General features: G+C 47.7%; 1 protein-coding gene across 2 annotated transcripts in view; it reads left to right on the top strand.

The window, feature by feature from the left end:
* The first annotated feature begins 3,289 nt into the window (after window positions 1–3,289).
* Window positions 3,290–14,568, top strand: part of ARAP3 (ArfGAP with RhoGAP domain, ankyrin repeat and PH domain 3) — a 39,168-nt gene continuing 27,889 nt past the window's right edge. Inside the window, exons 1-5 of one of the 2 annotated variants that reach the window (XM_081206146.1) lie at window positions 3,290–3,525; window positions 9,025–10,065; window positions 12,529–12,584; window positions 13,302–13,372; window positions 14,332–14,408. In XM_081206146.1, coding sequence (XP_081062272.1) covers window positions 9,068–10,065; window positions 12,529–12,584; window positions 13,302–13,372; window positions 14,332–14,408 — 1,202 coding nt within the window. In that variant the 5' untranslated portion in view covers window positions 3,290–3,525; window positions 9,025–9,067. Of the gene's footprint in view, window positions 3,526–5,674; window positions 5,826–9,024; window positions 10,066–12,528; window positions 12,585–13,301; window positions 13,373–14,331; window positions 14,409–14,568 lie in introns of those variants that run through there. The other variant, XM_081206145.1, reaches the window with a different exon arrangement.

Raw genomic sequence — 14,568 nt, 5'->3', positions numbered from 1 at the left:
AAAGTAGGAATTTTAACTTGCTGCTTCTGTAAAGTGCTATAAGGTGGAATGTGACACATGAACAACATAGGAACATAGGGAGCTGCTTTGTAGTGAGTCAGAGCATGGGTCCATTTTGCTCAGTATTGTCTGCACTGACTGGCAGCCACTTTCCAGGGTTTCAGGCACGAGCTTCTCCCAGCCATACCTGCAGATGCCATTGGGAATTGAAACAGAGACCTTCTGCTTGCAAGGTGGATGATCTACTACTTTCCTAAGGGAGGTGAGAGAGAGCGAGAAGGGGGAAAGAGATCAGAGAGGTAGCACAACTCCAGCTGACTGAACAGCACTGGAGAAGCAAGTCACCACCAGGGCCATGAACAGTGGTGGCGAAGAAGGCTTTCATGCAATCTCCTCCCACACTGGCTCAGAATCATAGTCCTGACTCACCAGTCTCGTAAGTAGCAAATCAGAACTGGATTTCTAGACTCAGAAACAAGGAATTATCTGTGCTTCCCCATTTAAGGGACCTTCCCAGATCAGATGCAGACAGCAAATTATGTTAGTATGAAGAATTAATATTCATTCAGTGTGAATCAGTTTCAAGTTATTCTTTAAAGGCACAGCTTCCGTATGAGGGTGAGGGGAATAGGAACATCTTTTTCCTGTCAGAGTCCAACATTCATTCTCTGCTAGGAAAAAATCTCACTGTATATAGAAAGCTGATGTATATAGAAAGCTAAGGAAGTGAAACCAACCCCCCAACTCGCTGATATGCAGAATACTACAACAGCACAGATTTTGAGACAACTTCTTGATTTAGGATTTTGGCCCAGAGCAGAGTTCAGTTTAGTTGGTGGTTAACAGCAGCACTCTTCCAGTAGGAGTAGGGAAGGCAAGACAATCCTTTTTCAGAGACCCAGCAAAGACATCTAGGAAATGAGGTGGCTCAGGAATGGAGGAGGGGTCCCACTAAATACAGCTGGGGAGCTTTCCTGTTTGGCCTGTGACTCAGGGAGCCTCCCAGTGTCCTGAGATTGGTTGGAAAGGAAATAGGAAGTTGCTGCTAGGCCTGAGATTAGCTAAACCCATCTACCATTCGTTCAGATCCAGATCCCACTGATAGACATCGTACCAGCAAAGAGATGAGTTCCTCCTCTTCCACAGCTCACATCCAATTTCATTCCAAAAATAATATTTTTTCTGAGTTTTAAAATACTTTAAAGTGCATCTGCATGGAAGGCTTTTGTGTGCAATTTAGCACTGAATTTGATCTGGATGGTGGCTGAGGGGGCAAATTATGTAGATTAGCCTTTGCTGCAACCCACAGGATGTTTTGTTTGGGGCATCCAAACCAGCCTCAGCCCCACCTCTGACCTGCAGTATTAACACTTGACTCATTGCAGGGTTGTTGCTTACTAATCCCCGGCAATCCTAACAGTACAGAGCAGACTGCATTGCTACGGCTATCCTATCTCAGCCTCAATAAACCTGTATAAATTTAAAACCGTAAGGACCATAATCGATTTCACTGTAAGGATTAGGTAAATCGGGGACAGATGTAACTTCTGCACAACAAGGGAGTGGCCTTGCAGCTCTTGGAATACAAGATTTGTACATCACAGCTGGAGCTTGGTCTAGAGCATGGGTAGGCGAACTAAGGCCCGGGTGCCGGATCTGGCCCAATCGCCTTCTAAATTCAGCCCGCGGACAGTCCAGGAATCAACGTGTTTTGTTTTTACATGAATAGAATGTGTCCTTTTATTTCAAATGCATCTCTGGGTTATTTGTAGGGCCTGCCTGGTGTTTTTACATGAGTAGAATGTGTACTTTTATTTAAAATGCATCTCTGGGTTATTTGTGGGGCATAGGAATTCATTCATTTCCCCCCCCAAAAAAAAAAAAATATATAATCCAAGGGACAGTGGACCAGCCCCCTGCTGAAAAAGTTGCTGACCCCTGGTCTAGAGATATGACCAGGTGATGCTTCTGAGAACATCTCTGTGATTCTGAGAGGATCTGAGCACTCCAGTACAATACAAATCTTTATTATGGTCTTAGACCAGCATAAAAGGGTGGGATACAGTCATTTAAAATCTGAAAAGCGTTTTGGAAAGCTAAAAGGTACTAAAACAGAAGGTGAATATAAAAGTCTATAGGAATTTTTAAAAAGCTAAAAGAATACGGTTGATATATGAAAGACTTTAACTATCAATTTACAGAGCACTCATATGTTCATTCAATCTGGGTTTTGGCGCAGATCATCCTCCAACGAATTTTGAGCACTGCCGTGCAGATTCTAGCAACATTGTATGTTGTTGCGAGGACTGGTATCTGAGTGCAGCAGGGAGGTATAGAATTGCCCTGTGTGCCCTGGGTACTTATGAAGTAGTGGGGAAATCAGGATAATACGAGTGCCTCTGTGATAGGGTCACTGGAGAAGGACATACCTTGCCGTTTCTATTTGTCCCGAGTCACAGGGGCATTGTCTCTCCGAGTAGTCAATCTTCCTGTATGCCAAGCACTCCAGAAAGAAATCGTGGGCTGAAAGTGGGCATAGGGCAGCCTTGGGCTTGTCCGTATGTAAGTGTGCATATAGACTGCCCCTTTTTTCCAATAGTACAGTCCCAAACATCAACATCCTGTTTTGCATTCCAGACACCTGCAGCTCGCTCTCGCATTGCTGCTTTTTCCTGACAGGCACAGCACCATGTGAGTGGATCCATTTGCAGGCTGGATGATCATGCCAATATCGCATGCACACTTATCACTGGTGTGCTAACTCTACATATGAATGGGCTGACTTGCAGGTTACTCCTCCTATCCAGTCCGTACGGGGCAGCTATGGCTACTTGGGGGGCATGCCTGAGAGTGACCCTTCCGGCAGAATTCAAGCCCGTGCCCTGAATTATCAGCCTTTGTTATTATCATCATTAAACGTAACTCACTACTTTATTATTATTTTTAAAGGCATTTTTTTCTTCTTCGGCCCAATTCCTTCCTAGACCGCCGGGCTCCAAGGGCCGGGGATCCCTGAGCGGCTAACGACCCCTTTCTTCCGTCGCTGCCGGCAGAGCTGCCCCTGGTTCGCCCCAATCCCGGCCACGAATGCCGGCTTCTCCCGCAGCCGCTCCGGCCACCAGGGCAGCGAAGGCGGAGGTTCGCGGGGCGGGCCGAGCGCGGGGCCAGAGCAGGGCCGGGGAGGGTTCCGTCCGGTCCGCGAGTTGCACAGCCCCGAGGAGGCAGGCGGAGGCGCCTCTGCTGCGCTGCGCGGAGAGGGCGATCCTGCCGGCGGCGGGCCTGCAGGGGCAGCGGAGACGCGGCTCAAAGCAGGCGGGCGCCACCGAGGGAGGGAGCCTTGGCTCCCGGCCAGTCCTGACCCGGCGCGGGGCGCGAGGTTCAACTCCTGGTGCGGACGCGGGGACTTCGGAAGCGGCCCTGCGCCACTGGCCCATCTCGCCCAGCGCTGCCCACACTGGCTGGCAGCGGCTCTGCAGGGTTTCCCCGCCCCACAGGGAGACGCTAACTTTTCTTTTAGCCAAAGAGGTAAGCGTAGGGGGGATGGGGACCAATGTTATTTCAATTACTACTTCACACGTTCTTTCTGGCTGACTGCTGGGCTTAGATTACCGGTACCCGAGGCCGCTAAAGGCAGTTTTCGAGGAGCGAGCCCTCGGAGTTACTGTATTTCCAAGGAAGCCAACATCAATGGCACTGTTAGCAATGAACCCGTATGCAGTGTACACATTCACCAGCCCAGTTGTAAACTTGGCAGCCGGCTGATTAAAAACCTTTGCCGCGACCTTTTTGTTAATCGAATAGGATATACTGACTGCAGAGTTTTGATTTAAGTTAAGTGCGGAATGAATACAGTGCGGATTGTGATGACTTGAGACCCTGCTGCTCCCTGGATTCCCCAACCCCCTCACTTGGGTGCAGTGAAGTACACCATGTTGTCTCCTCCGCCTTACTCCTTGGAACAACTGGGCACTCAGCTTTTCCTGTCATCTTTGTTTGGACTTAGTTGTGTTTGAGAGGTCTCAGACCATTTGCCTTTCGACTGCGGCAAACCCTGCTTCCTCTCATTTCCTTATATACACACTTGCACGCAATGGTGTGTGCTGACTCACATGACAGTACACCTGTATAATACCTGGTGTGAAGGATCAGGCACAGTTCTTACTAAGGTCATAAACCTGTGTCTTAGCTCTGCTGCAGCAAATTGCAGGTGGACTTACATGATCAAATACTTTCTCCATACAAAGCATGTACTTTTTAAGTCAATGCTTTTTGGACTTTTTATTGATGGTTTTTTGTGCTACAGTAGTACCTCGGGTTAAGAACTTAATTTGTTCTGGAGGTCCATTCTTAACCTGAAACTATTCTTAACCTGAGGTACCACTTTAGCTAATGGGGCCTCCTCCTGCCGCCACGCCACCGCCGCACAATTTCTGTTCTCATCCTGAAGCAAAGTTCTTAACCCAAGGTACTATTTCTAGGTTAGCGGAGTCTGTAACCTGAAGCGTATGTAACCCGAGGTACCACTGTATATGCTGGCTGGTTAAACCAGGTGTGGGTAGCCGAAAACTCAAACTCTCAGTAAGTGAAGGACTTCCCCTGCATGCAAAGACAGGCTCCAGCGGATTGAGTGGGACCAAGAATGAGTCCAATGGTCCAGAAGGTGGTTTCTGCATTTTCCGTAGGCAGTGATGTCCAAACTTTTTTTCAAAGAGGGCCAGATTTGATGAAGTGAAGGGCTGTGAGGGCCGACCAAAGAGCCAACCACAATTGAAGTTGTTGAGGGTTTTTTGGGATTTTACCCCAGGAAATAAACTTCCATAGGGGCCGAATTAAATCAACCAGCAGGCCGGATTAGGCCCCTGAAACAGACTTTGGACATGCCTGCCGTAGAGGGAAGTGAAGGGCAGATGGAGCCCATCAAGGTAGCCCATCTAGGAGAGGGAAACCCCTGATCCCAAACCTCAGCTGCCTTGCAGGACATATTTGGGAGAAGAAAAGGTTAAACCATACACAAATCTGGAGTGGGGTCCCTAAGACAGCTGGATGGCATCTTGGATGCCTCCATCCGGCAACTCCTACAGCCAGCCAAGCTGGTACCAAATGTCTTGGTCTGCTTTCCTTTGGACCACATCAGCAAGGCCAAAAGTGTGGTCTTGTCATCTGGGCAGCCCACTTCACTGCTGCAATGCAGTGGTTTGACTTCACCTCTAGAGGCACACTCCACTGTCTCATCAAGGCAGATGGATGCTGACAACAACAAAAATCTCTCCACATCAAAAATTAGCCTGTCAATGGTTAATATCCTTCTCTCTGACATCCAGTTTTCTATGTGCAGGAAATTTAATATATACAAAAAGAAACATTTGGTCAGTTGAGACCCCACCTCACCCACATGCACATGCACTCACACAATACGAAGCAGTGCAGCTCAGACACAGGTTTACCACCTCAGGACTTTGACATCTGGAGAAGTACACGCACACATTTCATGCCAAGTAGAATGAACAAGCTACCTGCATGCACAGTGTCATTGGCCTATGCGCAAATATGCACTCCTAGTGCATGGCTGAAGTAATTCCTGTTTGGGGGCGGGTTGGAGAGAGCAACAGGAAGGAAGCCTGCACTGAACAATGGGAGGAAATGGGACAACTGGGGGGGGGGGGAGGCTCAGCGAGCGCAAAGTGGTGTAATGTGCAGCAGCTAGATCCATGGAAAAAACATTCAGCCTGGGATGCTTTACAAACAAGACTCCTAAGGATACCTTATAGCCCTCCTGTGGCACCAGCCGCTGCACCCACGATGAGTGAAGAGGGGGGTGAGAACAGGTAAGCCATTGCCGGAATTACAGTAGTTTAATCCAGAGTAGTTTCTGTAGCAGTTGCATGGGTGAAAACTTTCCTAACTGGGGATGGGAGTGAGTCAGGAGAGCTGCCAAAGGCGCATTGTGGAGCCGATACACAGCCATGGCTAAGAGACCACCAGAAGCTCCCAGGTTCAGATCTTGCACGTACCATGAATGTGCTGGGTAGCTCTAAGCAAGCAGCTCTGCCTCAGCCCCCATCACACGAGACATTTCACAGCAGTGTAATGGAAGAGAAGCTCCTTGAAAGGGAAGTGCCAGGTATATAGGCCAAGTATTTTTGATATACATAATGTTGGGGAGAAATACAAGTTCTGATTACTGTATTTTTTGCTCTATAAGACTCACTTTTTCCCTCCTAAAAAGTAAGGGGAAATGTGTGTGCGTCTTATGGAGCGAATGCAGGCTGCGCAGCTATCCCAGAAGCCAGAACAGCAGGAGGGATTGCTGCTTTCACTGCACAGCTGCTTTCACTGTGCAGCAATTCCTCTTGCTGTTCTGGCTTCTGAGATTCAGAATATTTTTTTTCTTGTTTTCCTCTTCCAAAAACTACGTGCGTGTTATGGTCAGGTGCGTCTTATAGAGCGAAAAATACGGTAATTCTTTTCAATAATCATTTTATTTATTTCTTGAACACAAAGTGATTTGCACCCAACCAAGTGATATGGCCACATCCCTGAGAATGGCTGTGAGCAGGAGACAGACTGTGGTCCCTCCAGCAGCTGCTGCCGTTCTTACAAAGTAGAACGTGGTCTGGTTCAGTAAGACATTTGTGTTTCTTAAGCAAAAGAGCGTACCTGGGATCATTTAATGCAGATTAGATACAGATCACAAGTATGCATCCTTTCTTTGTAAATTAAGCACGTGTTGATTGACTGTTGGGAATCTTTCCTATTCCAAGATTTTTGCACAGTGCCCAGAAAGCATTTGCTATTGGGCCCCTAATTTAGGAATGAGAATACCTGAGTAAATTCAGTGTGTTTTTTAAAATGCTGAAATAAGACCATCCCTGTTTTTAGAACATGGGGGTTCTCTTGTTGATTAGATCAAGATCCAAATATTCCAGCATTCTGTTTCCAACAGTGGGCAGTGAGAATCCTTCAGGAAGCTCACAAACAAGGCATGAAGGTGACATAGACTCTGTTTGCCCCCCGCCCCAGCCACTGCCTCCCTCCACTACCTGGTATTCAGGGGTACACTGTTTCTGAACTTATAAGTTCCATTTAGACATCATAGCTAATCACAGTTGACAGACCTACCCTCCGTGAATTGGCCCAAACTTCTTAAAAAGTTTCTAAATTAGGGTAGAACTACATACAGCTGCATGCATCTGCACAAATGTCCGATGATTGCTTTTCTGAAAGAAATGCAGGTTTTCGAGTGGGATTTGGAGTTGAGAAGCCAAGGGTGGGAGGGAGATGGCATTTAACTCTTTTCTACCCACCATATCTCTGCTCCGCATCTCTTTCTCTCTTTCATAAGAGTCCTAGATCAAACTAAAGGCCTATCTAGTCCAGGATTCTGTCCTCACCATGTCCTGGTGCCTATGGGAAGGCCCACTTGCAGGCAGTGCGTACAACAAAACTCTCCTGCTCATGGTCTCCTGCAACTGGTTTTCAGAGGTATACCACCTCCAATCCTGACAGCAATATAACACACACAGAGAGAGAGAGAGAGAGAGAGAGAGAGAGAGAGAGAGAGAGAGCTCACCACAAGCCACTTTGCCTTTTGCAGTGTTTGAAACATGTTTGGAGATGCTGTCTCAAAGGTTTGGGATGAGGGTGGGGATGAAAAACCTGGTATAATAGCAGCATATAACATTTTAGAAATGAATATGGGACCCAGGGGGAGCAGCTGGGGATGGTTTTGTGCTGAAAAGAATGTGAATGGAGAAATAGGCATCCCACCCCCCACTGCTTCTGCCACTTCTCCATTCCAAATCTTCTCTTCCCACAGTTTTCCTCCTAGGGAAAAGCAGCTGTTGTGCTTTCGTTGCACCCCTTTGCATGTAACATTTGGTTAGGATCTGACTGGTTAGGATCCCCTATTGGTGCGTCTTGTGGTCTGAGGCATCTGCCCTTCCAGAATAAGCCATGGCAAAGCTCCCACATTTCACCTTCTACATAGCACCATGATGTGAAACTGAATTAAACAACTAAGGGAAATCAAATGAACACAAGACTTGGGAGTCAGGGAAATAAGTAAGAAATATATTATTTTAATTTATTTTGCAAGAACGATGATTAATCAGGAGTGCGGATTGCCCAGGAGTGAGACTTGCCAGTTGCGGATTTAGGCTGAATTTTTGTAAAGACCAGCACGCGCAAAGGAAAGTCATTGGTCTCCATCTATTTGCAGAAACCAGAGAGATTTCTGAGCCGATAGCAGGAAGGGCTTCTGCAAAACAGTGGGGGGGGTGACCCTCCCATCCTGAGTCTGCCTAGCAGGCTGGATGCTGTCTTAGTTGCTGGCAGACAGGCTGTGTGAAGGAGGCCCTTGCTGTGTGTGACTCACAGTTTGGTGACCTCTCTCATGCCCTTAGCCAGCAGTCAGGCAGATTACAGCAGTGCCTTTCCAGTCACAAACCCCTCCCCATATTGGTCACCCCGGCAGAATCTCACTCCAGCCACAATCCAGTTGTTTCACTCTGGGATGGGGCTCCATCTTCCCGCACAGAGGACAGGGTTCTGAATGCTCTGCTGGCACTCTCACAGAGACAGCACAAGAGCAAGCAAGGGCTGACTTCTCAGGACCCGCAGAGACTGCATATCAGCCCAATGTCATGACTTTGTGCAGAGCCAAGTTTTGTGTGACAGAAGTCTGTCAGCCCCATCTTCCTGAGAAAGTGGGGGGGGCAGGTTTTCCATGTGAGACCATTGCTGTTCTCTGGGAGCTTTTGTCTAGGCGAAACTTTAGCATGAAAGTTATGAGCACCAAGGAAGCCAGACTACAGGAAAGACAATTTTATGCTGCTGAATTAATCTCAAGGTGTATGAACCCCTGAGCCTTTTTATCTGCACAAATTGAACACAAGGATGGGGGTGCATGAGGCAAGCCAAGGATTCCCATAGACTTAGCTCTTCTCCATTCCTCCCAGTTCCAGGAGAGATTTTCTGCTGCCTTTCTGTGCCAGGTTTTTAATTGCTTTCTTTCCTTTCCCTCAGGTGGTAGGCTGAAAAAAGCTCTCTCCTTCCTTGCCAAGGGGACATGCACCACCAGTGCTCTGTGGACTCTGACATTGCAGACTGGCTGGCCCTCATCCATCTGGAGAGATACTGGGATACCTTCAAGAAACAAGGATATGGCTCCGTGAAAGATGTGATCTCTCTCAGTAAGGAGGACCTGCAGAAGCTTGGCATCACTGCTACTGGGCACCGCAAAAGGATTCTGAATTTAGTGCAACAAACTCGACTGCTTGTGAGGGACAGAAGTGGGCACATGGCAGGAGATGCTCATTACAGGTCTGGCAAGTGTGTAGATTCTCTGGATGGGACTAATGCGGCAGAGAAGAATGAAGTGGGCACAAAGAAAGAAGTCTTAGTGGAAACTATTCCCAGGCTTGGGGTTGATCTTGACTGTGAAGACAACAGTCAGCATCCACTGTTGAACAAGGAACCGACACCTCCTGTGACCAAGCCAGTGCCCAAACCCAGGACGTTGTTTCCTCGCGCGCACCAAGCAGCCAAGCCAGAGAAAGTCTCATTGGCACAAACACCAGTCTGCAATCCCACGTCTTGCTCTGAACAACCTCTAAGAACGTTTATTATTCTGGAGGGATTTGATCCAGGGGAAAGTACCACGGATGCTGAGAGGCTTGAGTTCAGTCCAAAGCACCAGGCATGGCCAGGAGACAAAGTCCAAGGGGTCACCCTGCCACCACAGAGTAGAACAAGGGAGGGCCACTTGGAATATGCTCTGCAGTGTTTTGCTCCTGAGAGTGGCATGAGTGGGGAGGTCAGGAGCGTGCATGAACTCACCTCCTCATCCACCTTCAAGAGCCAGCCTGAGGACACCGTCAGTCCAACGGAGTCGAGGCTGCTTCCTTCTGCCCTCACCAAGTCAGCCTCCCCAGAGGAGCAGAAAGAGTCTGTGTCAGATGTCACTGTGCTCTCGCCAGTGAAAAGCATGGAGGCGAAGGAAACTGTGAGGAGTCAGCCTTCTGACCTGGTCAAGCAAAATGGGGCTGTGACTGTGGAGAATGCCAAGTGAGTATTTATGCCTTTCCTAGCAGTGCTCTTTCAGGAAACCAACAGAAAGGCCTCAGGTAAAATAGGAATGGGGGCATTTGGCATGTGGCAGTTGCAGATAATTAGTTCTGCACCCCGGTCCTTTGGAGTTGGTGACTGGATCCCTGCTGGACCTTGCAGCCAGCCAGCCAGCCTGCCTGCCTTAAGTGATGCACAAGGCTAGGGAGTATGTGGGCTGGAACAAAGGCCTTTTCATGGCTCTGAGAATGCATTTGTGCATTCCTGAGGAACAGCGTCCCACAACTGCACTACCTAGTATGCCAAGGGAAGCTAGTCCCATTTAGCCCTCAACTTGGGTGATAGGATGGCATGGAACCTAGGCTAATTCGCATCCTGAAAACAAAAACACTGACCTTTTGCTCCACAGTCAGTGTGAGGCATGCCAGGGCAGCTCTAGGGATCAGGGTCATGTGGGGTTGTTACAAATGAGTCCTTTAAGAGTTGCAGTGAGTTTTAGAGTTTTAGGGGTTCACTTGCAAGTTCACACTGCAGGGCTTCACACTTCTCATGAATGTGGTTGCCAGGCCTGGTTCAGTGGTGCTAACTCTTGAGGACAGCTCCACTCCTAAAAATCTAAAATGAAACCACACTACACTGTCAGCCAGTTCCAGGCAAAGTCTTAAATAAAGTTAATACATAAAAAGAGAAATAGGTCAAACTTAACAGTGACCATGACAAATCCAGAATGCGGCAGCTAGACTGGTGACTGGGAACGGCTGCCAAGAACATATAGCCCCAGTCCTGAAAGACCTACATTAAATTGTGCTTGGAAACGGACTGGGAGGCAAAGTGTTGGTGCTGACCTTGAAAGCCCTAAATGGCCTCGGCCCAGTATACCCGAAGGAGATTCTCCACCCCCATCATTCTGCCTGGACACTGAGGTCCAGCGCTGAGGGCCTTCTGGCGGTTCTCTCCCTGTGAGAAGTGAGCTTACAGGAAACCAGGCAGAAGACCTTCTCAGTAGAGGTGCCTGCCCTGTGGAACGCCCTCCCATCAAATGTCAAGGAAATAAACAACTATCTGACTTTTAGAAGACAGCTGAAGGTATCCCTGTTTAGGGAAGTTTTTAATGTTTGATGTTTTATCGCATATATATATATTCTGTTGGGAGCTGCTCAGAGTGACTGGGGAAACCCAGCCAAATGGGCGGGATAGAAATAAAATATTATTATTATTATTATTATTATTATTATTATTATTATTATTATTTGCTGTATGAGAGCAGTGCACTCTGAAAGATGGAGCACACACAGACACACACATTAGTGATATATTGTGTTAAGCACTTTGTCTGATTACAGCAGCATAAAATTCAGAGGTGGGGAACCCCTGACCCATGGACCTAGCTTGGGCTCCAGACTTCTCCATTTGACCCTCTAGAATAGGCTTCCTCAACCTCGGCCCTCCAGATGTTTTTGGCGTACAACTCCCATGATCCCTAGCTAGCAGGACCAGTGGTCAGGGATGATGGGAATTGCAGTCTCAAAACATCTGGAGGGCCGAGGTTGAGGAAGCCTGCTCTAGGACATTTTGGAGAAGCTATGCTGCCCCACCCCCACCTTGCACCCGGCATTATACATAAATTGGGAGCTTGAAGTGGTCTCCCAATGGTTCCTCCATCGGAGCAAGCCTCACTACCACCCACCTGTCAGAAGACGCATGGCAATAGCATGCCTTGTTCAAGGCGGGGAAAGCAGCTTCCATTACTGGTTGCTTTGGCTGCGTGTGCTTCAAAGAACAGTATTTGGAGAGAGAAGTGTTTTCATCCTCCCAGTGCTGCTCTTTGAAGCAGCCCTGCGCTGCTGTCCAGCGCTAAGCAGGATAGACCTCCACACACACACGCGCGCATTAGCTGGTGTGAATGGAGATCAACCCAGCCTGAGATGGGTGTGTTGCGAGATCTCCCTGCAGGGCCCTCTTACGCACCCAAACATACTCAGTTTGGCTGGGCTTTAGAATTCAAAGCACCTCACAATCAGCAACGCACTCCTAAAATGGAGGTCAAAACCACACTTTTAGCCTTGCATTACTGCCTTCAAGGTGCTTTGAAGTTCTGACTCTGGGACTTCAAAGCACAAGACGTCATTTGTGATGTCACTTGATGGGCACACCCATCCACCCTGTCACTTTTGTCATGCGAGGCAAATCCTTATGAGGTTCTGGTACATGGAGCCAAAATGGTTGACACATCCCTGATATAAACGAATAAAACCACAAACTACATGGCTGGCTGTAGAGTAGAGGGAATGTTGCTGTGGAGGTGGTTGGCAGGTGCAATAGTTTTGAATATGATGCCTGGCTACTTGGCTAGGTGGTAGGATGAAAAGGATGAATTATCCAGGAGTGCCTGTGAGCAAAGTGCAAAGGAGATCTGTAACATGGCATCCCTCCTGGATTTATATCTCTGCTCCATTCTTGCAGGTCCTTGGGACAGCTCTGCCTAGATCATCCTCCACAGGGACTTGATAACAGATCAGGTGAGAGTGACAACAGCATCCTTTGTCCACTTAGCTATTGCTACATGGGAAGAACGAGAACCACATCAGACATGGGAGCCAATGAGGGGGATGGACACTGTGAGAGTCAATGTTTGTTTGGGTTCCATATGCTCCTAAATCTGAAAGCTGTACAGGGTCTATGCACACTTCCTAGGGGAACTGGCTGTGTTTACCCTGCATGGGCACAGGAGTCTAGGAGTTCAGAGCCCACCTGAGAAATGCTAAACACAAGGCCCAGAACAGACAAGACACAAGAGGCTCTGAATTTGTTTGGAACAGCCGCGGTGAAGAAGGAAGAATATAAATCCCCATTGTCAAAGCTGCTACATGTGTGTGTTTTGCACTGTGAGACAAATAGCAGTTGGAGGGTGGATTAAGATTGGGGGAAGGGCCCTTTTTATTCAGGGGACTCAGCTATACAGCTGCAAATAAAAACATTTTAAGTGTGTTGTAAAGTGCATTATACAAATGTGACACTAGATGGCGTATTTTTCAAAACGTTTTTTAAAAAAGCATTTTCACGTTTTTTAATATGTGTGTAGATTCCACCCGGGTAGTAAAAAACATGTGGGATCCAAAAATCTCCTGCATCTCATCTGTTTTGGCCCTCTTGAGAGACAAGAGACCAGGGGGGGGGGGGGCTTTTCTTTCTGCCACTTCAGCCCTCCTGACATTTCAGCTTTTGTTTCCCCACAGGACCTGTTGAGGACTCCATCAGTCCCTACTGCGAGAGCATGTTTGGGCAGTGGTGGCCTGCCCAGGAGCAGGTGAGGAGATATGCAAATATGGAGTAAGGGGCAAGGAGTGTGAAAGCCAATGAGAATGCTTTGCATTGATTCCTGCTCAGGCTCCGTTCTGCTAATTCAAGAGTCCACCTTATCCCTTATACACCCAGTAGATCACAGGAGAGTTTCTCCTGCAAGTTCCAAAGATCTCAGAAGCCCACTCCACAGTAACTACTCCGAGCGGGGCTTTTAGTGTGGAACAGCATTCCTGTTGTGATGCAACAGGCACCCATGATCTGCACTTTTGAGAAAGCAGTTGAATACATTTTTGTTCCAACAGGTTATGTCAGCTGGACAAATGGGCCGCAAGGTTTTAGTCTTGTTTAAAATGTATTTGTTTTTTTGTTTTGAACTGTTTTTAATTATCCTACGTGTAAATTGCCTTGAGATGGTGGCTTAGAAGATGATTAATAACAAGCACATCAACATCAGCCATGATCGAAGCAGCTGCTCGTTACACCTCAGAACTGGTTAGGGGGATGCCAGAGGCTTAGTATGGCACCCCACTTTCTAAGTTCACCCCCACTTTTCTGAGCAATGAGATGCTCCAGGCACACAGCACTTAACCGGGATTTGGTTTCCCTTGGAAGGAGATCCTCTGGAGGCTCCCAAAGTTCTGTAATAATGGAGCTTATGTCCAAAAGCACATATGGTCTAGCATAGCTGGAGGCACAGCTTAGCACTCCCGACAGACAGCCAAAGGTGGCCAATACCTTCCTGCCCTGATTGTGAGCTTTCTCAAGGCGTCTGGGTAGCCACTGCTGGAAACCTAAAACTAGGTTAGATTGGTCTTTTGATCTGATCCAACCTGGCAGCTTGGTGTGCATCAATTTGTACACAGGGCATAGAGTTCTGGAGCTTGTCTTTCAGCAGGCAAAGAAAAGGAAAGGAAACAAGAACTACCTTTGTCTCCTAAACATTCTATGAGAATCTTCTTCCAGGCTGCAGGATCCCTTGAGTGGCAGGAATATGAAGAGTTGCCAGAATGTGCACCAAACCAGGGAGAAGAAAGGCCCGTGTAAGTGGTTTTAGCTACTATTCTTTCCCTACTTCTCAACTCTTTTTCACCAGTGTTAAAAATAAGCTGAAAGGGGGGCAGGGACACACTGGGAAATATCTCAGAAGTTGGCATCTCATTGGTGCAGTCTGCAAAGAAGTTCACCAGACTAGACAGTGCA

Source organism: Podarcis bocagei (genome assembly GCF_964188305.1).
Source record: "Podarcis bocagei genome assembly, chromosome: 8".
Lineage (NCBI taxonomy): Eukaryota > Metazoa > Chordata > Lepidosauria > Squamata > Lacertidae > Podarcis > Podarcis bocagei.
This window is presented reverse-complemented; position numbering and strand designations above follow the sequence as displayed.